This window comes from Thermobia domestica, chromosome 15, assembly GCF_964235325.1.
Source record: "Thermobia domestica chromosome 15, izTheDome1.hap1.1, whole genome shotgun sequence".
Lineage (NCBI taxonomy): Eukaryota > Metazoa > Arthropoda > Insecta > Zygentoma > Lepismatidae > Thermobia > Thermobia domestica.
In genome coordinates, this window is record NC_137468.1 from 74,729,932 (window position 1) to 74,757,253 (window position 27,322).

Here is a 27,322-nt window from a genome sequence, read left to right on the forward strand (position 1 = left end):
TATATTTTTAAGTATAGCAGCACTAACGTTGGGAAGCTAGCACTAACCAGCACTAACGTAACACTAACGATTGGTATAGTTATTTTCGTTAGTGCTTTAATTTTTGTATATGTGTATGCTAACTTGACATCAAGTTGGCATACAACAAAAAAGTCGCTCTATATTTTTTTAAGTATAGCAGCACTAACGTTGGGAAGCTAGCACTAACCAGCACTAACGTAGCACTAACGATTGGTATAGTTATTTTCGTTAGTGCTTTAATTTTTGTATATGTGTATGCTAACTTGACATCAAGTTGGCATACAACAAAAAAGTCGCTCTATATTTTTAAGTATAGCAACACTAACGTTGGGAAGCTAGCACTAACCAGCAGTAACGTAGCACTAACAATTGTATAGTTTTGGTCGTGTTGGCTAAACGTGCACTCTAAAAAATGGTATAGCTGAATTGACAATAAAAGCATTGTTGATGAGTATTGCTAATTGGTAAATTAATATTGACTATAGTATAGTTGATGTATAAATACTGATTTGTTATTTATACAACACCTATTTTTTTAGTATGGCTGTGGTAAGAAAAAAATATTGCTAATATTAGTATGGTTAATAATATCATGCATATTGTTTATATAACCAGATTATTTAGTATTGCTAAAATAGCGATAGCATTATGGTTAGAATGGCTATTACAATATAAAACTCTTGTTATGGCAACTATGCGAAATCCCGCCTTTTACGAGTTGTCATGTAGCCGCAGATATGTATTTCTAAATTTTTATTTGAATTGTATTGCGCACAAGCAACAAAAGTCCCTTGTACGAAATAGTGTATTATTAAGCATTTATGACACTTCCAAAATATTATTTTGGTAATAGTATACATGAGAACCCCCTTGTTTTCCGTGCGCGAGGATACTTCATATTATATATTTATACGTTACCAAATTAAATCATTGCGCTGTCTTCATTATATGTGCTTAACATTCTATTTTTACTTTCTAGAATATATTTTGTGGATTTCGATTCGAAAAATGTTAAATATTTTTAAATGTATATCGTGATGCAGACCAAAATCCTTATTGCATATAATGTAATGCGCTATAGCATATAAAGTACAAGGGCAAATAGGTACGTTCTTTTTTATTTTTGTATCAGTCGATAAGTAAATAAAAGTCGCTTTGTTACCCCCTTGGTAAGTTCGTAGATACTCAATGAATAATCCCTAAAAGTATGAGCGTCCAGCTCCTTCGGGAACAGACGCGGCTTTACGTGTACTATATCCATATGGTATTTTTATTATCACCAAATCAAAATACTTCAAAATAGAGACACGATGTGTTCACGCAATTGAGGGTAAGTTTAGAGTTTCTAGCCCGTTTTTACTTGGAATTACGATATTAGAACCTGTTTCAGTCACTGTTCTAGTCTAACCAGGTAACCTGAACTAACCTAACCTAACAATTTTTAATGTTTTAACTGCATTTTCGTAGGTTGGAAACTGGAGGGGCAAATCTAAACTTAAGCCCGAAAATGTACAGATGAAATTATATAAGGTATAATAATGATTTAAGACTTCTTGTAAGATGTTTGTGTGAAAAGTTGAGAGAAAGGTTATTATTAATGTGAGCGTTCGTACTATTTGGAAGAGGCTTAAGCTTTTGCAGAACGATTCGATGCTTGAGGATCATAGTGATCCTATGTTGATATTTCTACGTTGAATTTTACTTAATTGGGCATTTATTCCGAAGTTGGAGTCCGATACTTTTCTACCAAAATTGCGTAAAAGCTATTAAAATGTATAATTTTTCAATTTCGCGAGTTGGGAGAAAGTGTAGGTTAGGTTAGGTTACGTTAGGATCTATAATAAAAGTACCCTTCGACGGGAGCTTCACGAAATTCAACACTGTCAGTTCACATCCCGTACAGCGATTCGGTATATTACCCGCAATATTGATATTATGAATGCTCGTTACTTTCCCACAATGCAACTATTCGGTTACCTTGCGCGAGGTAGTTCTCTTCGCTCGCTTAGTAGTCCCATGTTTATAACCAATTATATATAACAAATATAGAGAGTGTTGTTGTATTATCTTTATATATTATCAAGCACACAAACGATCAAATTATACGTATCTTCCGTGCAAGTTTCAAAATTTTGCTGAAAACGGACGTCCAACTTTGGAATTTAAGCCCTTAATTGTTATACTTTGTGCCCTTATTACTTTCTACAAACAGTACAGATGGGATCAAGAATTTTAATAATAATTCACCCTTAATTTTTACTAATTAATGCTGAACAAGCGACAGCGAGCGAAAGTATGGTAGGATAGGCTAGTTTAGGTATGTGTAGCAAAAAGAAAACACGATAGGTTACGATTTAATGCTTTTTAAGTGTGCTTCTGTCGCTTTCAAATTATTACAGAAGGCCTTTCTCTTTGTGTTACACTAAGTGACACCACCTTTGCACTTTTAATTTAATTCATGATGGTGATGTCAAACTTCAAAGCACATAAATAAGAGGTTTTGCAGAAACCATTTTCTTTTTAAATCCGATATTTTGTTTGAACCAGTTCATTTTTTTTTTAATATATTTAGGTTAAATTAAAGTGGAGTAAACAAAGTCCCTATTTAAAACTAAGTAAAGATGGGGCGCTGATTGGATTGAGTGCTCGGTTTTGACCTCAAGAAGTGATCTAACCCGATCAGACTCGGTCAGAGGTCAACTAATTCCTCAAATGATGTACCAGTAGTTCACAAATTATTACCAGTCAGCCCATTCAGTAGTACTGAAGCTTGACCTAAGTTTAACCATTCAGTACCTTCGTACAAGGGACCATTATCTAATGAAACTAATATATAAGCTTAGTTGATCTCACAGTTTACTGAAATTAGTCAAGTATTCATACTGATTTTGTATGTGATTGTTCCCACGAAATGGAGCTTATTTAGCTTTGGGGTTAACTGGTGTATCACCGGAACAGTTTTAGAAAATTTGCCGGGTCAGTTGAATTTTTTTTTTTTTTTTTTTTTTTTTTTTATGAGCAAGAATGAGTGAAAGTCATGTAAGGGGAATAGTAAAAATGAAGAAATTGGTTATTTTTGATGTTGTAAGCGACACTGTATGTGGAGGCGGATGGACCATTTCGCGGAGAGATATAGTTGTTATGATGTAGTGGCGCGAAGAGGAGTATGAAAATAGCTCGTGTATGTCAAGGCTGTCACATGTCGTGTGTTACGTACATAGAACTGTTCAAAAATAACGAGCGACAGTTGTTGAAATTTTGTGAAAGACCAGTATACTGAAAAGGTTGACGGTGTGTGGAAAATGTGGAAATGAATTGAAAATACAGAAAGGAAAGGGAGCGTATTATTTTACAGCGTCAGGGAAGAAGGAAAACCATTTAGAGGGCTATTTAGCTGAGTACTTGTTTAAGGAAAGAAGACCCCAAGAAACTGTTGTTCACGATTTTGAAGGTAAGCGACTTCTGTTTTTGCAAGTAAAGCATTATTAGTATGGCAAGTGCTATTGAAATGTATATGATTGCGGAAACCAGATGTTTCGAGTACCCTCGCTTACGCGTGTGCACATCGTCGCTGACGCGCCTGCTCCCTCCGGGCACACTACCGCGCTGGTCCGCTATCTCCGCCCTACCTTGGCTCGGTTAGATAGCATTCGTGCACTTAGTGGCCACCTAGCACAAGTTGGTTTGTGTTTTTTGCACTGTAGTTTTTTATGCCCTTATCCTAATGTGAGGTAATCTAATGTAAGTTAATGTAGTCCAACAAAATATAACCGTATACAGTACATTTTGGTACTTTTTTTCGATTTTAATACTGGTCCGGCGATGCGGCAGTAATGCCTTAGCTTTGTAATAAGCGAGAAGAAAATATAAACGTCATAGAAATTACAAGGTTCTAGAACACATGTCCCACTTCCCATTTAGCTGTAATAAAAACAGAAAACAACGTATCCTGCGGTCTTCTAACCCGCTTTCACTTGCTGACGCTCGCTAGCAATATTCTGTGAAATAAAATTTAAATTTTGGTACAGAAAGGAACCAACCTTGCTAATCTATATGGGGAACCTGTATTCTAGAACTTCTTCTTAGCAATTATCTGGTTCACATGTTGCATTAGAGCGTACGTTAAGTTAGGATAAACGCCGGAAGTTTCAAACTTTTCATCGTGCCATTAACTGACAAAATAATGGAACTGGCGGTTGACGTGGAAAGTTGAAACTTGGCATACATATAGCCTTCAGAGAAAAATATACAGGATTTTTTTTCTTTTTAGTAGGTAAAAAGGAAGAATGAGTAAACATCCCATCTTATTTCGGTGTACTTTAAAAAAAAAGTCTTAGGAAATTGTATTTGAGTAAAAACTTTACATTCGGTATTCATGTAGGGTTTTCATAAAATTAACTAAGTAAATCACCAAAACTATACATTTCCTAGTTCAGTGAGGTTGTTTGGGAAAGTGAAAAATTTTCCTTTGTTATTTATATGGAGATACCTTCTACAGCCCAAAATTATTAAAAATTATTAAGTTAAATGATGTAGCCGGAAGGTTAGAGTGATGCAGTTTCGCATGTTTGTAGCCTTCTGGAAGTAACTCACAAAAAATATCAAAAGTAAATATTTTTAGTTTTTAGGGTAATTCTAAAATAAAAAGAAAGATTTCCGGTGCTATTTAAATGTATGTTTGTTTTGGGCATAAAATCTCATGTTTTAGGTAATTGAAATTGGAACAAAAGTTTGAAATTTGGTATGCTTGCAAGCTTTTGATAGCGATATGCAAGTTATTAACCAAACATAATATCTAGTTATAGAGGGATTTTTTAATTTTTTTATTTTTATTTATTTATATATTATTTATTTTAGAAAACTGAAAACTCACAGTTATTTAATATCATATCTTCTACATCTCAAAATGCTTAGACTTTTCCTGAACATCTGCGGATGACATTTGGCATACTTGTGGGTTTATAAGGTGCGAAACCTCCAGCTAGCCGAAGGCTAGTCTTCAGTAATACGCACAGCTGCTGCACATGTTGGAATTGGTAGTCATCGATTGCGAGGAAAACAGAGCTAGTTGACATTTGCCTTCGAGTTTGACCGGGTTACTGTTTTTTTCTAAAGCGTTCACCTCCGGTGCTTGGGGTCCCTGGTTCGATCCCAGCTCGCGCCGTGTGGACTTTGTGGTGGACAAACACCGTGCTCGTGGGTTTTCTCGGGGTTCTCCCGTTTCCTCCTACTCTTCATTCCACCATTTCACTCATCTCTCATCATCACCGTCTCCTTTAGCCTAACCGGCATAACCGTGGGACGTAAAACTTAGAGATTTCATTTTTGTTTTTTCTAAAGGGGTTGAAATCGAGCTCAATAGCACCAGTACCCTCAAATTACTTTATTCTTTTTTTAAAAAAAATAGTAGGGGTCATCGTTATTCCACTTTAAACTTTATTTGTTGAGATTACATATTAATGAAAATGTCTGGTCCATATATACTTATTCAACAGTGAGGTTATGAAGGACGGGAAATACAGTTTAAGGTTGGACCTGAATCACTACTCGGTTTACATCCAAGAGAAATTGTTCTTCACCTGGACTTGAACTCGGGATCCCTTGATTAGGAAGGGGATGAGTTTATAGACTAAACCTTAGGACACGTGATAGAAATATGTTTAACCGATTTGCATACTTGTGCATATTTTCCGTCACTTCAGGACAACTGCATAAGTGAAATCACTTTACAGACTTATAATTGAAATAAGGGGACACGGTGGCTCAGTGGTAGGGCGTTCACCTCTGGTGCGTGGGGTCCCTCGTTCGATCCCAGCTCGCGCCAGTGGGCCGTCTGTCGGACAACACCGTATGCGTAGGTTTTTCGGGGTTCTCCCATTTCCTCCTACTTTCTCCATTCCACCATTTCAGTCATTACTCATCATCACCGTCTCTCTTAGCTTCGGTGTATAAACGTGGCACGTTAAACTAAATATTTCATTTCATAATTGATATAAATGGACAATTTCAAAAGATTATACAGGTTACAGAAGATTACTTTAATTCAAGTAGTTCACTGCATCCGAAGTACAGCGTCCTAATTTAAATTGCTTAGAAGTGAATAAAGATACTAATAATTTGTGTTCACTCTGGCTGTGAACCATTTATTTTATATTTTTGGCTTAAACCAATTGGATTTTTTAAAAATTTAAACCATCTTGGTTTACACCAACCAACTCTGATAGATAATAATCAAAAATACACACAGCTAGTTTTGTGACTGCTTCCTTGAGTTAGTTACGTTTTAATTATATTCGTTTCGTGCCTATTCATTATTGAGGGACTTACATGTCCAGATAGTTTTGTGACCTCTGGCGTAGGGTAGTTACGGTTAGGTTATGCTCGTATTGGGCTGTTGCGTTTTGGTCTACCAGATAGAGATTTCACTTCCGAACCATAGTGCAGTCCAACTCTAAATGCAGTAAGATGTATTATTTCTACACTGCTTCTTACCGGGACACTAGCTCTTGTATACGGATCTTGAACAATCTTCCTGTACTTTACTGGAGTTCCATTTTCCTTTCATATACCTCCAAACTTCCTGACTTGGTACTCTGTCTTACGTCTTTGCCCATTCAGTAAATACTGCATCCTTATTGCTTTCCCTGACGCTTTTCCATTGTTTGCTTTAATAAGATTGCATCTACGGGCGTCGTTAGCGTGACGGGGACATGCCCCCCCGTAATTCTCTGTGTCGTGTATAAAGTTACCAGCTGGCCAGTATTTTATTTATTTATTTTTTTATTATTATTTGCACTGCATGAGTTACGGTATATCATTAATTTATTTCGATAAAATTAAACCAAATCATAATATGTAATTAGAAAATAACTTGCACATGTGAGATATATCATGTGTCCCCCCCCTAATATTTAAGAGCTAATGACGCCACTGATTGTATCAGTTGTACTCATCTGTAGCATGGATTCAACTGTTGTTTTTCTTTCTAAATCTTCATCGTCCAAGTGTTTATTGTATGTGGCATCAGCTTGATTCCTCGGTAATTTTCACAATTTTGTACATCTTCCTTCTCTTTGTATATAGATACAGTACTACTCTCTCTCTCTCTCTCTCTCTCTCTCTCTCTCTCTCCACTGACTTGGCATTTTTCTCTTGTCTGTAAACTGTTTTCATTAGATCCCATAGTATGCGGTAGGACAACTTCTGGTCCTAAGTACCCATGTTTTAGCTTGTAGTTGCTTTCCCTGTCTTCATTTTCTTTAAAGCATATTCTACCTCTTCTCAGCTTATTTCTGAGATCACAATAACTGTAACTCCCAAGATTTGGTGTTCCATTACAAAAGACCTGTCTTTGGTTTTCTTAATTTAGCAGCTGTTTCTTTGTTGATTCTTCTCCATCAACGTACAGGGCATAACTGCGGTACATGAAGCTAGATGTTTATACTTCATTCCTGTTTACTCAATTAAAGATATTTTTGCAATAGTAATTATGCTTTCCTCATTAGCATTGACAGATCCTTCATTCCATTCACATATTGAAGTCATCAAAAGTAAGATTTTCCGAAAGACCAAACAAATGAAGAAATAATATCAAGAGAAAAGGCACAGAACAGTACCTCCTTAGTTCTACTTTGCCTCTTCAGGACAGACCTTCAGTTATTTGTATCCCAACTTCCAAGTAGGATAAATACTTTTTGTACATGCAATCACTAAGCTGTATTTCCGAATAGTTTTTTTTTTTTTTTTTTTTTTTTTAAGAGCCATTTGGCTTAAAGAAGCTGACCCACAACTGAAAGATAGGAATATGGGAAAGATGTCGCTCAGGACCTATATTTTAAGATGCTAACCGGTTTGAATGACATTGAAGAAAATAGCTAAGACGTGACAAAAAGTTGAACATATTTGTATAATCTGCCTAATTTTATCATGTCGTTTTATAAAATTAAATTGAAAGAATGCAGAGTTGCAGGATTCAATTTTTTCTTATTTCAGGGAAGTTTTATTCATATTTCTTTATTTCCTTAGAGCTTCTTCACATCCAGTTTGTTTTGCCTAGCGCTTGTGGTGTGAGGAGTGACGGATTCGATTCCCGAAAGGAGCTCAAAATTTATGTTCACCCAGCATCGTGTACCTTAGATTCCGACATAATCTTTATATTGTTCGTTAAATAGGAGCTTTGTGCAATCTGTGTATTTCATTGAACAAACATTTGTTATTATTTCAGAGGAAGAAATCGATTATGAGGCATTCGAAAATTTAACTGTGGATGCAATAAAGGAATAAGGTATAGTTTCTGAACACCCATTGAAAATTAGACTTAATTGTATTAATATTTATTTTATCATTGTCTTCAGAACAAGGAGAAATTTACAATTTAACTTACAAGTGAACGTTTTCCATAACTTATCAGAATACATTTTTCAATGCTCATTTTATTGAAGTACTAAAGGAATCCAGAAAAAAAAAAAAAGAAATTCCAATATGTCTAATTTACAGCATATATATACAGTGAAACTTGTATAAGACGGAACGTCAAGGAACAAAATAATTTTCCGTTGTATGCAAATACGAAAAGTTAAGTTCTGTAACAATAACTGCTGGTAAAAATAATCTCGTAGTACTATACCTAGGTTAAAATGGTTGAGGTGAAAGATTAATTAACACAAAAATGTATTTACAACATAAACTCAATTTACAAAGTGAACTTATTTGAATAAGACAGACGCTTAAAGTAGAAACTACAAGTATGTATTATTTTATTATGTATTTCCTCTCACATTCCTCTTTACATTTTCACCGCCTTTTAAGGATTGTTTTCATTTTCTGGGTTTCAGTGTTGGAAATTTGCGTTTGCAACATTTGAAATGAACTTTATATTTTACAAACATTGTCTCTTTTTCTCTCTTCAATAATCGTATTGTGTCCTCCAAAGTAACAATAACATTTGTTTTTGCCGTATTTGTGCACAACACTGGGCACACAAACACGCCACACTGAAACCACATTTTCTGCAGCAGAAACAATGGAAATTTTCAACAACTGGTCTAAATTTCTACCATTTTTTTTTCAAAAATGACCGAATTCTTGGAAATGCATGTGTAATGACGGAGTAGCAAGCAGTAAGTCTTTAATTTATAAAGAAAGTTTTGACAGTAGAAAAGTGCTTATGTGTGTATCAACAAAAACAGGAAACAGGTAACTTAAATAACAGAAACATTATCTCCATTCTTGTTCACGGCCGAAAGATCTTAACTATTGAAAACAGAAGTTCAGTAGTAACGCCAACGCAGAGACAGACAGACTACAGTGCCCCTTCGTTTCGAGCTGGCAATCAGTTAAGAGAAAAATCTTTACCATATGGCAAATCAGAGTTACCGGGACTAAAAACTATTCATCTTCGGCAAATTTCCGGTTTATATAAGTTTCGTTTTAAACAGGTTTCCATGTATTTTGTTTCTCTGTGGAAATAATATAGTTTAATTGTAATTTTGTGTTGTGCAATAGGATATCAGGACTGTATATTATAACAGTAATTTGTTTTTCAAATAGCATACTTACTACGTCCCCTATAAAGCTGCTCAAGGGAAGAAGGTTTTGGCAAGAAGGAAACTTTGGGACAAATATTGCAACACAAGAAGGTATTTGCGGCAAAGTGGTGTTTTGCCTTTGAGAAACCCGTGTGCAGCTACAACTTCTACCGAAGTCGATTTAGATGGTGCGTTCATAGTTCTTTTTCATTTATTTACCTTCATGTTCATAAATTCTGTATTATAATTTTATCAGTAAATCACGATGCATAGTGTTTTATGCTATCTTATATTCAGACAAGGGTACAAAACTTCCTAAAAGAGATGCGTGCCGATTTTTTTACATGATTGCACATATTCACGTATTATGGTCAATCAACAGATTCACAGTTCAAGGGCACTACCTTCATTATAAATCAACAAATTTCCGTGAATTTGTGAAATCAGTATATCTGCTGTTCATCTGTGTGTAAAACTCTATCACTGCTTTCATATATTAACGGGACGTTTTGTAAATACATGTTCCGAACACCTCATATGACAATTGTGTTCAGAAGTATAATACTGTCTGTTTCACATGTTTATTGAAATATTATTTCTTGTACTTCTGTCCTAGAAATTAATACATATGTATTTACGTATACTGAGTATGTACGTTTCTTTCACACTGAATTATGTAGATGGTGTCCTTTATTTTCAGAGTCCACTGATAAATTTGCCGAGGAAGCTCTCACGTGGTTGAGAAATAATATAGAGCCATGGGAGAAAGTGTGTGATCTGTGGAAACAAACGACATTAAATCGGAGAGCAAATTACATTCAGTCAAAGAAGGATATCAGCTCCTACTTCAAGGAATTTCCTGCTTTAAAACAGCCTCTTGGATACACACTTGTAAGTGTAGTGACATTGCTAAGAAGTTTACATCTTTCTATTATTATTTTATGAATGTAACCGAAGAAAGAAAATACCTTTATATTATTTTATAGAAGTGTAATTCCGTATCACAGAACGAACTGTACTTAAAGGAAAATGAAAAAAAAAAAACGTGTAACAAAATTTAATGAGTTAAAAAAAAAATCATGAACATAGGGGTCTTATGTTGATGCTATATATAAATTGCGAACACGGCAGTTTTTCTTTGCAAAAAAAGCACCTAGCATGAGGCGAGAGAGTTTATAAATGTTTTTCGGTGTATGAAGTTGTACCCTGTCTTGCACTATGTTTCGGAATTTTTCGGTTCTAATTTTTTCCTGTGAGTAAGCTGATGGACGAGATGGTGCATCTTGTAGCAGGTAGAACGTTTAGTAATTCTGAGAAAATCAACCGGATTTTCAGTACACCAAATCCTGTATAGATTCAGAAATAATGAAAAATCAGAGTGAAAAAGTGCGAGTGGGCCGAAAATAGATCTTTTGTCTTCGACGTACAATGCCAATAAGTTAACCTCTACGCTACCCAGCCCGCTCCCCGATCAGCCCCACATCCTCACTCTTGTTGATAATGTTCCTATGAAAACATTTAATAGTTTATTTTAATTTGCAAATATACCAGCATCAGCGGCAGAAGGTTCAGAATTATGTAAGCTTACGTTAAAGACACGTTTTTGTGTAATTAAAAACCAACCAATGTATAAAACAATTACCAGAAATTAGATAAAATACACGTGCAGTGCATGCGCGCAAAGATTTAAGAAAGAAAAAAAAGCTTGTAAGAGCTTTCACCTTTTATGGCTTTGTTATTCAGGAAGAGAAAGACGAAAGTGGAAGAAGAAAGATACAGAGTAAGACGAGTTACGCCATATTTCTGGGGGGCGCGGTGGCTCAGTGGTAGAGCGTTCACCTCCGGTGCTTGGGGTCCCGGGTTCAAACCCTGCTCCCGCCGTGTGGACTTTGTGGTGGACAAACACCGTGCTCGTGGGTTTTCTCGGGTTCTCCCACTTTCTTCATTCCACCATTTCATTCATCTCTCATCATCACCGTCTCCTTTAGCCTAACCGGCATAACCGTGAGACGTAAAACTCAGAGATTTCATTTCATTTTGCCATATTTCTGCTAGGTGCTATGGTGGTCATGTGATCACGTGACTGCTGTCAAGTACTCATACGAGAAAGTAGAGAACCTTGTGGAGAAATCACTGTTGGTATAGGTGCGGTCCTTGTGTCTTTCTGTATTTCTTATTCCACTTTCGTCTTTGCGTCCTTGTATGACGACTCCATAAATGCGAAAGCGCTTGGAAGTTTGTTTTATATTTGCGTGTATTTTATCAGTTCCACTCTAAGTAATTGTTTTTTACATGCCTACTTTGGGATTTCTTTTTCAATGAGACATAGTATTTTCTGAAAATGGATACTATAGTGGGGTGAATGCCATTGATGTTCATAACTTGATTAAAAACGCTCAGTTGAAACAAAGATTATTTAATGAACTTCAAAGAAAACTATACTACCAAACTTTTGTATAAAGAGAAGAAAGCATAGAACATTATATCATCAAACAGCGTTAGGTATATGTGACAACAATTTCTTTTACTTTTCAGATCGACATTGATTTTGGCCAGTTATATCCTGGGAAAGATATAACATTTTTTTCAACGTGGAATGCAGACTTAAAGAAGATTCCGCATATACTTACCACGACCAAACAAACAACAAATGACGGAACCACATTAGTAGAACTTTTGCTGCAGGAGAACATCAGGGAAGGTAATTATTTTTCTTATTAAGGGGATCTTCTACCTCTTCGCTTATGTTTCTAACTTCCCATTTGAAAACATGTAAATTTTAATATGGTAATTTCTAACAAAGTATTGTAGGTAATGACTTGAAATTTTTAATACAAATAGACAAGACCCATATAAATCCAACCACGGTCTCCAATTTACGTTACATGCGTTAGATTAATTGCAATATATTCTTCAGTAAGTTTGGCAACAGAGAATAAAAAGTATGCTGCAGAGGGAAGAGGGCTGACCATCTGTTTGCTTGTTAGCTGCTTTAAAAAGGACGCTCTTACCAGAAAAATCACGTTGTGATTCTCACTTCTCAGTGGTTAGAATGGTCTGGACTGGAAGAGCCCAAAACCACTTCTTTCTTCCTTTCACGGTTTGTTTGTTTCTTCCACCCCCTGCTGTCACAAGAAGACAACTTGTTTCGGAAAGCATTTTGAATTAGTAGCGAAAAGTCAAACGAATGACACCACGGACGGATTAAAGGGAGGGGCGGTCACTCCCTCCGAGAACATTTGAATACTTTGAATAATCGGAGTAACAAACTAGAAATTGCGTAATCTAATAAGAAAAGTTTGTTGAAGTATACAAATCAAGACGCATTTTAATTGTCACAGCATTGTACTCTCATCCCCTCCCCTCCCAATTCCCTTCTGAAGAAGTTCTCTTTTGTTTCTCTGTTCCATATTAGCCTTTACACTTACACTTTCATTATCCAGTATTGATTTTTACCATACCATCTGCACAGAAGGCGAATAAGGTTTACGAGTCCTTCCTGCCCCCTTTTTTAAAAATTGCTAATTATAATAAAATTTATCGAAGTGCATAGAAGTAAGTTGTGACTGTGGAGAAATGGTGTACACATTGTTTATTATTTCATTAAGTATTGTTCACTATAATTATTAAAACGCAACACTGTTCAGCCTACTCCCGTAAGCAAAGAAAAGATCAATTACAGCTGCTCCGGCAATTTTCCCTTGTCTCCTTTTAGTCGTAAGTCCGAGCAGAATAAATCAAAATCTAGAAGAAAAATAAATGATAATTGTAAATCGACAACATATCGAGCACTTAAAAAAGCTCTGTTATTCTTTTGTTTCATTATTGAGCTCAGATCACGAGAAATATTTCAACTGCTGTGTAGTAATTGAACATTTTTCGTTTAATCTCCCAAAGAGTCTGAAATACTGACTTCAGTGACCAGTTTACATCCCTGAAATTAGTATTTACTTGAATAACAGTATATGAAGAAGATAGATTCAGTAGGGTTAATAAGCAGATATGAAATCCCTTTTGTAGCAATGAATGAAACTAATGTTTAGAATTTGTGACGAAAGAGCTTTTCCGCAGCGTATAGTCTTTAACTTGTTGTTAATTGTCTAGTTTGATTCATTAAGCTGTTCAATTTCTCTCTTTTTATCCGTATCTGTTGCAACTTCCCAAAGAGAAATACATACGTTGACTTTAACCTTTGGTTCTTGAAATAATATACTTCATGTACAGCTTTTATACACGTACTTATAGGCGATAGATAAGTATCGTATTAAGATTAGTTTTCACCATTATTTGGACCCAATATTTGCATATAAGAAACATCGCATTATCCCTTTGCCGAATCTGGGTGTAGTTACAAAAGATGATACTTTTTGTGTGTGTTTTTTTCAGACTGCTGTCCATTGCTTACAAAATGTAATTTCCTTTTTTCTTTGATTATTGACTTACAGTAATATACAGTATTCATTGCGTATCACAGAGCAAACCTCTGCAGGTATGAGAATGAATGCAGTAAGAAAGTTAGCACTTACATTCAAATAAATTAGTATAAAGTGGTCCAAAAGTGGGCGTACCCCCCTTTAGTTTCAACAGTATAGTGTTAGTTATGGTAGAATGTCTGTACACAGCTACCTTGAAGTCGTAAGAGTCGTAAACAAAGGTATGATCACCATCCATGTCATAACACAACTGAATTCTGCACAAAGTTCTGGCAGATGTTTTGCGGAGATACTCCGGAGTCAACGAGGGTGAAGGCGTGTTCCACAGCTGCTCGTAATTCCTGCGTTGTGTGATATCGAGTGTTTCTTACGTGTTGCTTCATGAAAGCCCAGGGAGCATTGTCTGATATCGTCAGATCGGGACTTCTTGGAGGCCTGGCAAAGAGCTGGATGCACAACCTCTTCCAATCCAGCGGCCAGGAACTGATCTGATAACTGTTACCAAGCAGAAAACAAATGGATAGCAATGTTGCCAGACAATGCAAAGGAATGTTACCAGACAATGCCAAGCAGTGTTACCAAACAAATGTAGGTAAAACCAAAAACTGTCAGAAAACACCAATTAGAGGTACGCCCACTTCCGGACCTCGCTGTATAAGCGTAAATTAATTACCTACAAATGTTCTTGATATTTCATTCTTTTCCAGATGCCAGAACAGTCGTAATATTAATACTTCTTGGAAGATATTTCCCATCTGTGACCACGTGTATCAAAAGGAAAGACGGAGGTGGATTATGGAAACCTTCCAAATACGAGGCACAGCAAGGATTCCTTTTTCATGTCAGAGTATGTACCATTATGTAATATAATGTATTAATATCTACACTTGATTACCACGAAATATGTCATTAACATTTAATTAGTGATTGGAGAATGGAGAACATTGCACGAAACCTTATCGAACAAACAAACTAACAAAAAAAATCAGCTTTTCTGGAAAAACTGCTATGCTCAAACAAAAATATTGTGTAAGCAAACACCATTTTCATCAAACCACGATCCACTCTGACTCACCACGTGTCACCATGATCTACTGATCTACTTCGACCTACTGACCGAATATGTCGAGAGTGGATCAAAGTGGAATGTGTTATATTGAGGACTACAATGAGTCAGTTGTTATTGTTGGGTTAGGGTAGTCATACGTAACAGTGGAACATGTAAATGTAACCCAAGATCCACTAAAGTATACTCAAAATTATCCCCACGTGATCCATAGCCACTGACCCGCTCCATCTTTGATGTGCACTCAATTGATATGATTACCATACCATATCAAGAGGATCATATTGGTGGTACATGGAAACAAAAAAGTTTGTTTAAGAAAAGGCCCCCTCGGGACAGCACGCCCTTGGTGGAGTGAGCTATCAACCATATTTTGCAATATACATGACTCTTCTTCATGCAATTAGTAAAGCATATATCGGTGTATGTGACGCGATTTGTATCTTACGAAGATATCGTGAACCTAAGTTGTGTAGATAGAAAGGAATATGCATAAAATAGGAAAACACAATATTTATTAGCCGCTAACGCCCTCGCCTTTGGTGCGAGCGGTTCTGGGTTCGATTCCCGGTGGGATCACTCGATCAAAGAAGTGTAACAGCTTTTTCAGGCCAATCATCCTGAGTGTTTTTTCCTGGGTTGAGTGAGTTTTTTTTTGTTTTTTAATCGCGTCGGATAATATAAACACAGTGAACGATGCTAAAAATGCCGGGATGGTACCTAACACACAGATCCCAGACCGCTTCCTTTCCCATCCATTCCTTTCTTGCTTCCCCTCTCTCGGATTGTGTGCTCTCCGAGGGACGACATCCCTCAAACGTGACGAACTTAAGGCCGACCTAAAAGTTACTCCTTCGTTGCTAGTACACTTATCTCCTTTGTTGGGCGACTGCGTTCGATTTCCCGGGAGGAAGGGGGAGGGGAGTTTAGGATGTTATTCGTATTTTCGGTTCCACTGTAGGTTTATGCCTTATGAAGTTCCCGTGATGAAACCCTATATTCCAATAACAATAGTAAACGTAAAAATGCTGTAAAACTTTCGGTGAATGCTATGTAAACTTTCTAAAACATAAGTAGAGGTTAAATATGTTTATGGTCATGGATAAAATGTTTACTTGGCTCAAAACAGCTTTTTCCCAGTGTCTTTAAAAATGTTCTTCATTCAACCCTTCAAATATTGGAACTATGATAGCACTCCTTTCTTCATTTTATGGCATAAATAAGTAAGAAGTGTTTATACTCGAGGTAATGATATGTGTGTAATATCAATCTTATAAAAATACTAAACAGCACGTAGGGGAACGGCACCAACCTTTTCGCGATCATTATTTTAAAAACTAATTCATTGATATGGTAGCATCCTTGCTTTTCAAATTTCCGCAAAGGTTTTTCTTTCTTCTTCCTGGAGATTTGTAACGTCAAGAATTGCGGTCATTGACGTACAGGATCTAAATTTATTTTATCTTTAAAATATCCGTGCTTACTTTATGTCTGGATGTGATTCCAAGTTTGCCACATTTAATTGAAATATTTATTACTGTAAATGTAAACCATTAAGTGTAAGCTTAGGACAGTTTTATTGATGTCGCAGTTATCTATTCACGTAACTACTGTCAAGTTTATAAGTGCAATAATTCAGATTGTTTTTTTTTTGTGATTATTCTCAAACCTTATACTAAAGGGTAGATTCCTCTAAGGAACTTTACTTATTTTTTCCAGAACTTTTCTTAATTGCATCGGATAATACAAACACAATGAACGGTATTAAAAATGTACAACTCAAGGGGTATAATAATACATTCGAAATACTGTCATTTTAACCTATATTAGTTTTCAAGACATTTCATATCGCGTAGAAGTGACTCGCGTCAATTATGACCTCATTACATTACATTTCTAGTATAGAAGAATGCCTGAAAACAGTTGGTAGCAGTTTAATTGGATTGCTATATATATTATTGGTGCACCTCGTGTTTAAAATACAAGCTAATTTTAATTATACGTGTATTTGTAGTTTTTGGAATTTGATAACGTGTTAATAGGTGTGTAACGTGATAATAATTCTGTGTACATGACTTACAGGAAGCGTCCGATCTTCAAACAGAGTTAGAAAGGCATCATCTAAAGATGCAGCGCTTTGGATGTAGTGTGCAGCCCATGCCCGTCGTTGTCGCTTCAAAAATAGATGAACCTCAAGCCTTCTACGTGAGTATTGAGGATAATCTCTACAGAGTTGAAACTCCACTGAAAGCAATCGATAGCACATTCAAGTCGTTTCAAGTACTGGATGCAGAATATCCGAAGGAATCGGAACAGGTGTGGACATTTGTGCAGAAACATATGTACAAAATTGAAAATGACTGCGACAAGAATTTTCCTTCAGTGAACACGCTTATCTCTGAAATATCAAAGGTGTAATGGCGGGAAAGGTTGTTTTCCGTTAATCATTTAGTTTGTAAAATAGTTTTTTCATGTATATATGTTCTTTTTAGTTTGTAAGAAGATGCCTAAGTGTTTTGTTTGTCATAGTGACTTAAGAACGAGTCAGTCTCTGTTACTTCATTTAAAATTTTGTCACAAATTAGGTGCCATGAGCCCCTTTCGTTGTGGGGAATCATTGTGTGGACGCGAATTTGATAACGCCAATTCATTCCGCAAACACTTGCTGAAACACGAAAGAACAAGTACGGGTGGTGATGGGAACCAGCCTTTTCGTGGATACCAAAATGAGGTGTGTCACATCAATGTTGAGAGACAGTTGACTGATAATGGTGATATACCAATTGAAACTTCTGTGGAAAGCCTTTCTCTTGAAGATTACCGTGAGGCTGTAAAGGAGGAAGCCCTTCTTTTTATTACTAAACTGTATAGTCAATGTAACTTAACCAGAACTCATATACAAAACCTTTGCGACTGGGTACACGGGTTTATGGGCGGTAGTGTGATGCAACTGCTAAGAGAGAAAATTTTACAAACGCTTCGAGGAAATCATGTGATGATAATATAGTAACTGAAGTAATGAACATGTTTAGTATAATGTCCAGTCCATTTTATAGCTTGGAAACCGAATATAGGCGATTTGGCATGTTAGAGACAATGGGCAGTTTGATAAAACCAATTGATTATGTTATTGGACAGAAATTATCTTCAAAGAGAAAGAAAGGCGAGGTTTCGGTGGAAACATTACAAGTGCTTGGAAAGTTTGTGCCTATGCGAAAAATGCTTAAACGATTTTTGGAGTTACCGAATGTTCTGTCAACGTTACTCCACTTCAAGAACAGTGCAGAACAAGAGACTGAAGTACTTTTCAGTAGTGTGCAAGGACTGCATTGCAGAAACGAGGTAACGGTTTCTGATGATCGTTTGATATTACCTTTATTTCTTTACTTTGACGATTATGAAATTAACAATTCTTTAAGTGGGCATGCTGGTACAAAAAAGATAGGGGTAGTTTATTATACAATTGCATGTATTCCACCGGAGTTTTTCGCGAAACTAGAGAACATATTTCTCGCCTTACTCTTTCATTCAAATGATAGAAAAACTTTCGGTAATAAAGCAACCTTTTCAATTCTTATTGAAGAGTTGCGTTTCCTAGAATGTGAAGGTATATGTGTAATGTATAATGGTTTAGAAGTACAGATTTATTTTAAGTTGTGTGTTATTACAGGTGACAATCTTGGATTGAATTCCGTTCTTGGCTTTACAGAGTCATTTTCTGCTAAGTACCCTTGCAGGTTTTGCCTTACATCAAAAACAGATTTACAGGCGCAGTCAAGAGAAAACGTCCGGAATTTGCGGGACGTTGAGAATTATGAACTACATGTAATTCTCGGAGATGCTTCACAGACAGGAGTAAAAGAGAATAGCACTTGGAACATGTTGCCGAGTTTTCATGTTACCAAAAATTACAGTGTGGACGTGATGCATGATCTTTTGGAAGGGGTGGGGAACTATGATATGATGCATATTTTGAAGTACTACATCAACGAAACACGTCTTTTCACAATGGATATTTTAAACAGTAGGATTTCGGCCTTTGCAAGCATGTCAGATGACGTAAATAAGCCGGCACCTTTATCTTCTGAAAATCTTGAAAAGAATAAATTAAACTTGTCTGCTGCTGAAATGTTATTTCTCATAAGGTACTTTGGTTTGATAATGGGTGACTTAATCCCCGAGGAAAATATCGTTTGGAAATTTTATACTCTGCTAAGAGAAATAACAGTCATATTAACATCAAAAGTTATTCACGTAAACACTTCTGAATTACTTTGTACATTAATTGAAGAACATCATGAGATATACAAATCTTTTTTTCAGGATACATTAAAACCTAAGCATCATCATATGGTTCACTATCCACGTTTAATGCGACATATAGGACCACTTGTTTTCACATGGTGTATGAGGTATGAATCCAAACACCAACCGTCCAAGATTGCTGCCCGTATTGCTTATTGTCGAAAGAATGTTCTAGAAACTATAGGTTTGAAACACCAATTGCAGATATGTTATAAGTTCTTTCAGAAAAACGGTTTTCATATTCAACAAGAAATTGGACCTGGAGCAAAGATATACCTTTCACAAGATCAGAATTTTCCATTGTTTTCAATGTGTTTACCTCCTTCGTTGTTGAAACTTTGTCGGTCAGTAGCTTGGTGCATATACAACGGATTTGTGTTCAAGTGTTGCATGGTAGCGTTCGAAATTCATGAAGATGGTTTAAACTTTTATAATATAAAAAAAATTTTGTTAGACGAAGAGTCGCACATTTTCCTTCTATGTAAGAAAATGAAAACAGTTGGCTATGACAGTCACTACTGTGCATATCATTTGTCTTTCACGCAAGAGTGGATCTGCATACCAGTAAATTTGAATTTTGCAGGGCCTCCTACGTATTATAAGATAATCGATAATAACAACATATATGTTTCTGTTTCGGTATGATTTTGTGTTGCATGTGGGGCAGTGTTTTCTAACATAATCGTAATAGGGCTCGAGCATAAGAAAATGTTTCTTAATCCATGTGATTTTCAGTCAAACAATATTATATCCACTAGCAAAGCATTTGCAATGAAGCATACATTCCTGTACTACTAGATGTTTTGCCTGCATGGTCCTATGGCCACCGAAGTAGGAACTAAACTTTTAAAAAACATGGTTGGTTCTATGTGAATTTTATACAGATTTTTTGTTCGGAATAGAAAAAGGTTACATATCGAGTGTAAGGAAAAGATCGCACAGCTTGGACAGAATCTGACTCTACAGCTGAAATGAAACGAAAATATCTTACGATATTTTGTCCTCCGAGGTTCCCTTTTGAAGTGACAGACGGGTAAAATTTGGACTATGAGGTAACACCTTGCGGTACTCTGTAGAAACACGTGATATCGGCTTTGGAGTTTAGTTTAAACTTCTTCGTTATCTAAGGTTTTTTAAATCAGTTTTTTTTTATTTTAACAACAAAATGGCTAGATTTGAAACGGCATGTTTTGTCATGATCTGGGCACAGAAAGCTTCTTTTTGTACGACATTTATTCAATTTGACATTTTAAATGTACGTTTTCATCTCTCCACATTTTCCCGCCACATTTCAGACCTTTTGCTGCATCCCATATTCCATACTTTTATTTTAAAAAAAGAAGAAGAAAAAGAAAAATGACAAAGAGCTTTGAAGTTAGGTACCTTCGTTTGAAGTACGGCACTTTCCTCTACTCCACGATAAACACCATTCCAAAGTCGCTGCTATCAAGTGTTGTTACGGACAACCCGTGCGATATTGCCATATCGACCAAAGTTTACCGGTCTCTCCCTTCCAAAAGGGGGCCTTAAAGGACAACTTTATAAAGACATTTTCGTATCGTTTTAGCTGTAGAATCAAGTCTGTCTGCCTGTACTACCTTTTCCTTACACCCGATATATATAAAACCGCTTTGGAAAAGGAATCTGTGTACCCAGTCACAAAAGTTTGTATGGGTTCGGGTTCCTTTATAAGAATGTAACTTGGATTTGCTAATGAAAAGGTTTAGTGTTACCGAAATGGGTTTAAAACAAAAGTTAAACAATATTGCGTGAAAGGAAGGTAAATCGTTGTCTGCCATTTTTAATTCTAAGTATTTTTTTTAATTGGGAAGGATGTCATGTGACACTAAGTTTAAACTACTAAAAATATATTTATGAAAGCAGTTTTTAATGGGTTTCTGCAATTCTAATATAAATGTGTCAAAGTCAAGAACCGTATCTTGGGAAGGTGTCCGTCTTAAGAAAAAACATATGATGCCATTAAATTCCGATTAATATTATATGGTAGTATGATGTGTCGTACGTCGAAAAGAATAGCTTTTATTGATTGCAAATACATTGCTAGTGGTCATAATATTTCTTCATTCAAAATCTCACTGAATTACATAAACCATTTACTATAACCTTTACTGAGTTCAAACTATACTTTGTTCTAATTTTAGAGTTGAAAATATGCTATTGGACGTAAGATTGAATCTAGGACGTCAGCCTGACGATTCCTGTTCTGATCCTTGGTGCACTAACAAAATTTTTACTCCTTAAAATGTAGATACTTGCAGGAGCTGCCCCAATTTCTTTGTTATACATTTTGTCTCCTCATTTTATTTTAAACTTATAAAAATAAGGAAAGTTTCTAGGAGAAATCGAATACTATTAAGGAATAAAAACCACAGGCGTGACGTCGCGAAAATCAAATGCCATTAACTCTTAAAAAGAGATAGGTACGGAAACATGTAGCGAACCTATGATAGAACATGAATCAGTAGATATTCTTTCGTATTGTAACGTTTATATTATGTGTTACGAAACGTTACGCTAACGATGGTTCTAATTATTGTCCCTTGTATTTAAGTATTTTATTTGTCCTTGTGCCTTTTCTTACAAGTCTTATTACTGCTTAGCAAATACTTTCGTATTATTGTTAGATGCAAATAATGCATATTGTACCAAGAAAATAATTTCAGAAAATGTAAAATAATAATAATTACTTCTAACGAAAATATTCGTCGTGAAATTGTGTCGTTTGTAATCCAGTCTGTGTGGGCATTTAATGTAAATTTTTGTTTGCGTTTATCATGTTAAATAATGTCATGTGTATGATGGGGTACTCAGTTTCCGCAGTGTCTGTACAGTAAAATTCCGGCAGATGGCTCCTCGTGCATCACTTGGTGGTCAATGCTTAAGCGACTTTGTGCTAGAAGATCACGTTTAATTTTTGCATATATTTCCACTCGTGTGTTTCGTGATGGCAGTTTCGCTTGAGTGTTGTATACTGTTAAATCCTCGGCCCTTGAAGTTGATTTCCATTCTGAAGAAGAAGAAAATGTTACACGGTGCAGAGTTGGGTAAATCCGATGGAAAGTTAGTAGTATAATTTTTTTCACAGTCTTTACAGCAAGTCTCTACACAGCCTTTACAGTAATCCTCCCATGTTCTCTTCGTGGTACAAAATCCTATGCCGATTGACGGGTATCCTGAACGGACATTATTTTCAACCGATGTTCTGTCACTTTTAACATGCTCTTACGTTTGACCATGGCCTAAAGCATCTTTTCCAAATGTTGACTTCAACATTTCATGTGTTTCTGAAGCAGATTTTCTAGCTTTACCTAGTTTCATAAATTTCGTCACCTTCAATTTCGCTGTTACTCAGCGCATAACTGGGGGAAGATACGCTTAAAAACTAAATGCGACTTCCTAGGACAAAGCCGCTTAGGACACTGACTCACAAAGGATGTACGAGGAATTGCTTGGTGGTGTTTAATCATTCTAGCTTAAACTTCACGAGCTGCAAAACTATTCTGAAAACTTTTCAGTACTCCGTTATATACGGTACACTTTAGAAAGAAAGAAAAAAAAAATGAGAGATTAAATGACATTAGAAATACGCACTACCAACTCCAAAAAGCTTTTTGAAAAATAAGTAATAATAAAATGATAAGGAAAATTCAGTTAATATAGCGAAACACTAATTCAGTTCAATCTTTAAGCTTTATTTTATGCATGTTTCCGTATTATTTATCAAACGTAGGAAGAAACACATTTATTATGATGTAGGTATTGACACTAAAGAACTACATGGTAGTTACAAAATTTTCCATTTAAAAAAAGCAGTCTTGTAACATGTTTTGTATTTTTTTCATATTATTTACATTTTTAATGCAAACGGTTACCAAGTTTCAAAAGAATTGTGTATATTTGTTAAGTTGTACTCATTTTTTTTTCTTCTTGGTTTTCTGTCTAAGATAAAACTTAGCAGTTTTGGTTGAAAAATGATTTATTGTATCAGTATTAGGAATGTGGAAAATAAATTAAAAATAAGTGCAATATGATCTTACAACAATAAAGTATTAGTGTTAAATTCATTAATAATAAAACGAATCAGCCATAAATCGTAATATAATATATTCATTATCAGTAAAACAGTAAGTCTGCGTCTAATGGAATAATACATATATATATTTGTTTTCTTCTGATTCCTGTTCTGTGTGAATCAGTTTAAGCACAAATACTTGCCACTAAATTTTCAAGTTTGAATTTAGAATGTGAAATGAATCAGCATTTAATTTCATTTGATATTCATTTACATGCTCCTTACTAGAATCAATATATTGACAACCTAGCCACTCAGTGCCTAATTGGGGATGCAAATTGAGTGCTACTAGGCGCCTACCACTCACCATCTAAAATGAGTGGGACAAACTATGAAATTAACTTGCGAGAGGTTTTCATTTGGGGATTAGACAAATAAAGATACGTCCACTTCATTTAAAATAAAACACTGTATTACGATAATTTTATGGATGAATTATAAGATCTATGAATGTTAGCTATAACGGATATTCGGATTCATTTGCCAGACAGGTACAGAACGATCAAGTATTGAGCTTTGAATTCTGACTCGGTGCCACACATACCTGGATTAAACTGGTGTATTCCCTCGTCGTTCTGGTGTTGAACTCTGCTCCTTAAGTTGACACTCCTTGTTGGTGGATGACGAAATTGGGCATTGAGGAATGGCTCCTCTCAATGCAAATCTCTGCCTAAGTTCTGCGTCGTTAGACTCTGTTGAAGTACAACGTACTGTCTTCTCCCCTCATCTGGCTGATTTTCAAATGAAACTCGATTCTCCAAAATCGAACCCAAGAATGATCACGGTAAATTGATCATGGACTTCTAAGAATTATTCGCTGTCGTAACTCTGCCAACTCTCCAAGGACTCATCCAAGAACTGTTCGTGAACTGTCAAGAACTGATTCCAAGAACTCCTCAGAACTCCACCCAAAACCTTCTCGTCCTCCGGTTTTGTTTGGCGGGGTCCAACTCCCATCGTCTGCTTTTTCGTCTGCTGCGGCACGTGTAACACCGTTTTCACATGGAGAGACAAATTCCTTCCATGTGTCAAAACTCAAAATTGCAATCCTCGACACGCTCTGATTTCCCGGTTCTAAGCAATTCTCCGTACATCCGTAATCTCATGAAATTCATAAAATCCTACAGATTCAGTTTATACAATTTCTAGAATCTGGCTAATGTGAGGAAAGACACATTGTCAACATTTCCTTCCTACATTGCCAGACTCATAACGATGACATTCTTATACACAAGTGTTTACAATAAATTGCTGACACAAACGTTAACCAGACTGTGCAGCTTGCATTTACTTCACATTTACAACATTAAATTCCCATAACCTTATTAACAATTCCGCGACATAAACATAAAAATAAAATCAAAATATACAACTTATTATCCTCGAAAATCGAGTACTTCCACAATATTTCTTGCTTGTATGCATACCGAAGTCGTAAGGAAATGAACTTTAGAACACTAACTCCTCTACTATGATTGACAGAGTTGATGTACCATATTCCGCTCAAGGGAGTAAAACTTTCAAATTTGAATATTTCATAGTTTTGTGTTGAAACGTAACGGATATGGTGGAGGCGGATTGTCCTGCGAAAAACGTTTTTCTTTGTAGTTTTAAGGACTTTACGAGGACCAGGTATTCAAAGTTCATTTTCCTGCGAATTCGAGTTCTGAATCACCGTGTATATATGTGTATTGTATTAAGTGAATCTTGATTCTTCAAAACTTCTAGTTTATGTAATTGGGGCAATTCTTAGTATCCAAATTAGAATTATATCTTGTCTAACACTCTGGTTGTACACCTGACAGCATCTTCAGATAGAGAAAAATAGGATGGGAAAAGAATGGATTACAAAATTGAATACTTCGAGTTCTTCTCAATTTCCTTACCCATTATTTTCCATCTTATTTCCTCTCTCTGAAGATGGTGTCAGATGTACACTGAAACTGTAAGATGAAAAATAATTCTAATTTGGACACATCATCAATATGTGTCTTTCGTGTTCAGTTACTTGGAATAACTGTTATTTAGTAACATCCACATTTTATAAAATACGTGTAAAAATATTAAGAAAGAAATGTAAATCAAAAGTATGTGGTATATTTTCATTGCATTGATTAAAAGATTTATATACTTTCATAACTGCATTATTGTAAAGTTCCTTTTTTGGTATTGCTGTGCTGCATTTCTAATTTTTCTGTAATGTATACTTGATTAAAGGAAAATAAAAGTAGTTGTTATAAATGCTGTGTAATTTCTGATCTACATTGCATACCACCTCAGTTCCATTGTTATAGAAACAACACTGCATGGTTACGATAGCTATAAACACATCACCTTGATTCTGCTTCATATCAAACTTCACAGAAGATAAGACAAAAGTATTATTAGAAACATTTCCATTATCCATTTAAAGAAGTATTGAAATGGTTACTGGAACTGTTTCTAATAATACCTTTGTCTTATCTTCTGTGAAGTTTAATATGAAGCAGAATCAAGGTGGTGTGTTTATGCGTGTTGTTTCTATAACAATTCCGAAATTGTTCCACACACTATGCTAGATTGTTCTGTCAACAATCTAGCATGGTAACAGCAAACATACTTTATCTTCAATATTACAATACGGCATGGCTACCATAGCAATATAATATGGTTATAGTACCTATGCAGGTTGTTCCATCTACCATCTTACATGGCTGCTTCAACAAGACGTTCTTGTTCACATAGCCATACCGTATTGTAGATATAGTCATATAATATTGCAACTACAGCAATATAGTATGGTTACATCAAGTATAAAATTTGGTGCACCTACCCTGCTATATGGTTGTCTCAATAAGACAGTATTGTTAAAATAGCCATACGGTATTGTAGGTACTGTAATTTAGTCTTGCAAATACAACAATATATAATGGTTACAATGACTATACGGTATGGTTGTCCACCTGTTGTCCAACCATCTAGTATCTTTGCAATACCTATACGGTATAGTATTCGAACGAATATGGTATTGTAGGCAGAGCTATAAAGGTATAGTTGGGATGTAGCTGTATTGTAATCTGCATGGTAATATTGACTATTAACTCCGATTATAGTTAAATTTACAATACAGAAATATGGTACTATTGCACATATGTATGGTAACAATAACCCGGATTTAATAGCCATACCTGTATGCTATTACTGGCCATAAGCATAGCTGTCCCTATATAAGCAATACTATTCTGGTATTATTAACCATTTAATGGTTATGCCAACTATACCATTTTTTAGGGTGTAGAAAATTAAATAATATGAGACTTGAATTATGTTTTTTTTTCCCTCAACATATCAAAAAACACCCTTCTAATTTTTTTATATGATAAACAAGAATAACAGAGTTACTTATTTTGAAAATTTGAGGTTGATGTTAGTTGGACCTTTTTCAGAAATAATTGAAAAAATTTGACATTATTTCTTCTTCTTTTTTCTTTTTGATGGTGAAATTCATATGCTTACTGACACTGACACTCAATCCGGCATTTCAGGGCACTTCATTACTGTTGTAAAATTCTGTGACTAAATTAAAAGTGTTAGCGGGAATACAATGTCCTTTTTTAGAACCAGGTTTGGCTAAAATGCAATGCTCCTTTCTGATTTTCTAGGCTTTACGAACGAGATACCGTACTCGGTTGTTTGAAATGTTTCAACAGTTTTCGTAGTCGTTCATGATTTTGGAACTAATGACAGAATCTGAGTCCCTTCAGCAATGGTACTTGAAGTTTCAGATTTCTCGCACAATTCACTTATTAAGTCACCTCAGTCTTGATAATTATAAATATTTTCAACACGGAAAATTGGAAACAGACATTGGAAATTTGAGGGTTTTGTGCAAAAAGTG

At 35.6% G+C, this 27,322-nt stretch overlaps 2 protein-coding genes across 2 annotated transcripts; both read left to right on the forward strand.

The window, feature by feature from the left end:
* Positions 1-561: 561 nt before the first annotated feature.
* Positions 562-17,465, forward strand: LOC145671532 (uncharacterized). The gene is made up of 6 exons (XM_081740722.1): positions 562-570; positions 3,289-3,472; positions 10,249-10,439; positions 12,084-12,249; positions 14,689-14,828; positions 17,130-17,465. The coding sequence occupies exons 1-6, from the start codon at positions 562-564 to the stop codon at positions 17,463-17,465; spliced, it is 1,026 nt and encodes a 341-aa protein (XP_081596848.1).
* A 618-nt stretch (positions 17,466-18,083) lies between these two features.
* Positions 18,084-19,997, forward strand: LOC145671533 (uncharacterized). Its single transcript, XM_081740723.1, has one exon. It carries the CDS (start codon positions 18,084-18,086, stop codon positions 19,995-19,997), a length of 1,914 nt encoding a protein of 637 aa, XP_081596849.1.
* The last annotated feature ends 7,325 nt before the right edge of the window (positions 19,998-27,322 follow it).

Coding starts and splice junctions, on each gene's coding strand:
- LOC145671532 (XM_081740722.1), top strand. Junction 12,250..14,688: donor GCAGGAGAACATCAGGGAAG/GTAATTATTTTT, acceptor ATTCTTTTCCAG/ATGCCAGAACAGTCGTAATA. Junction 14,829..17,129: donor GATTCCTTTTTCATGTCAGA/GTATGTACCATT, acceptor CATGACTTACAG/GAAGCGTCCGATCTTCAAAC.
- LOC145671533 (XM_081740723.1), top strand. CDS start 18,084: ATGTCCAGTCCATTTTATAGCTTGGAAACCGAATATAGGCGATTTGGC.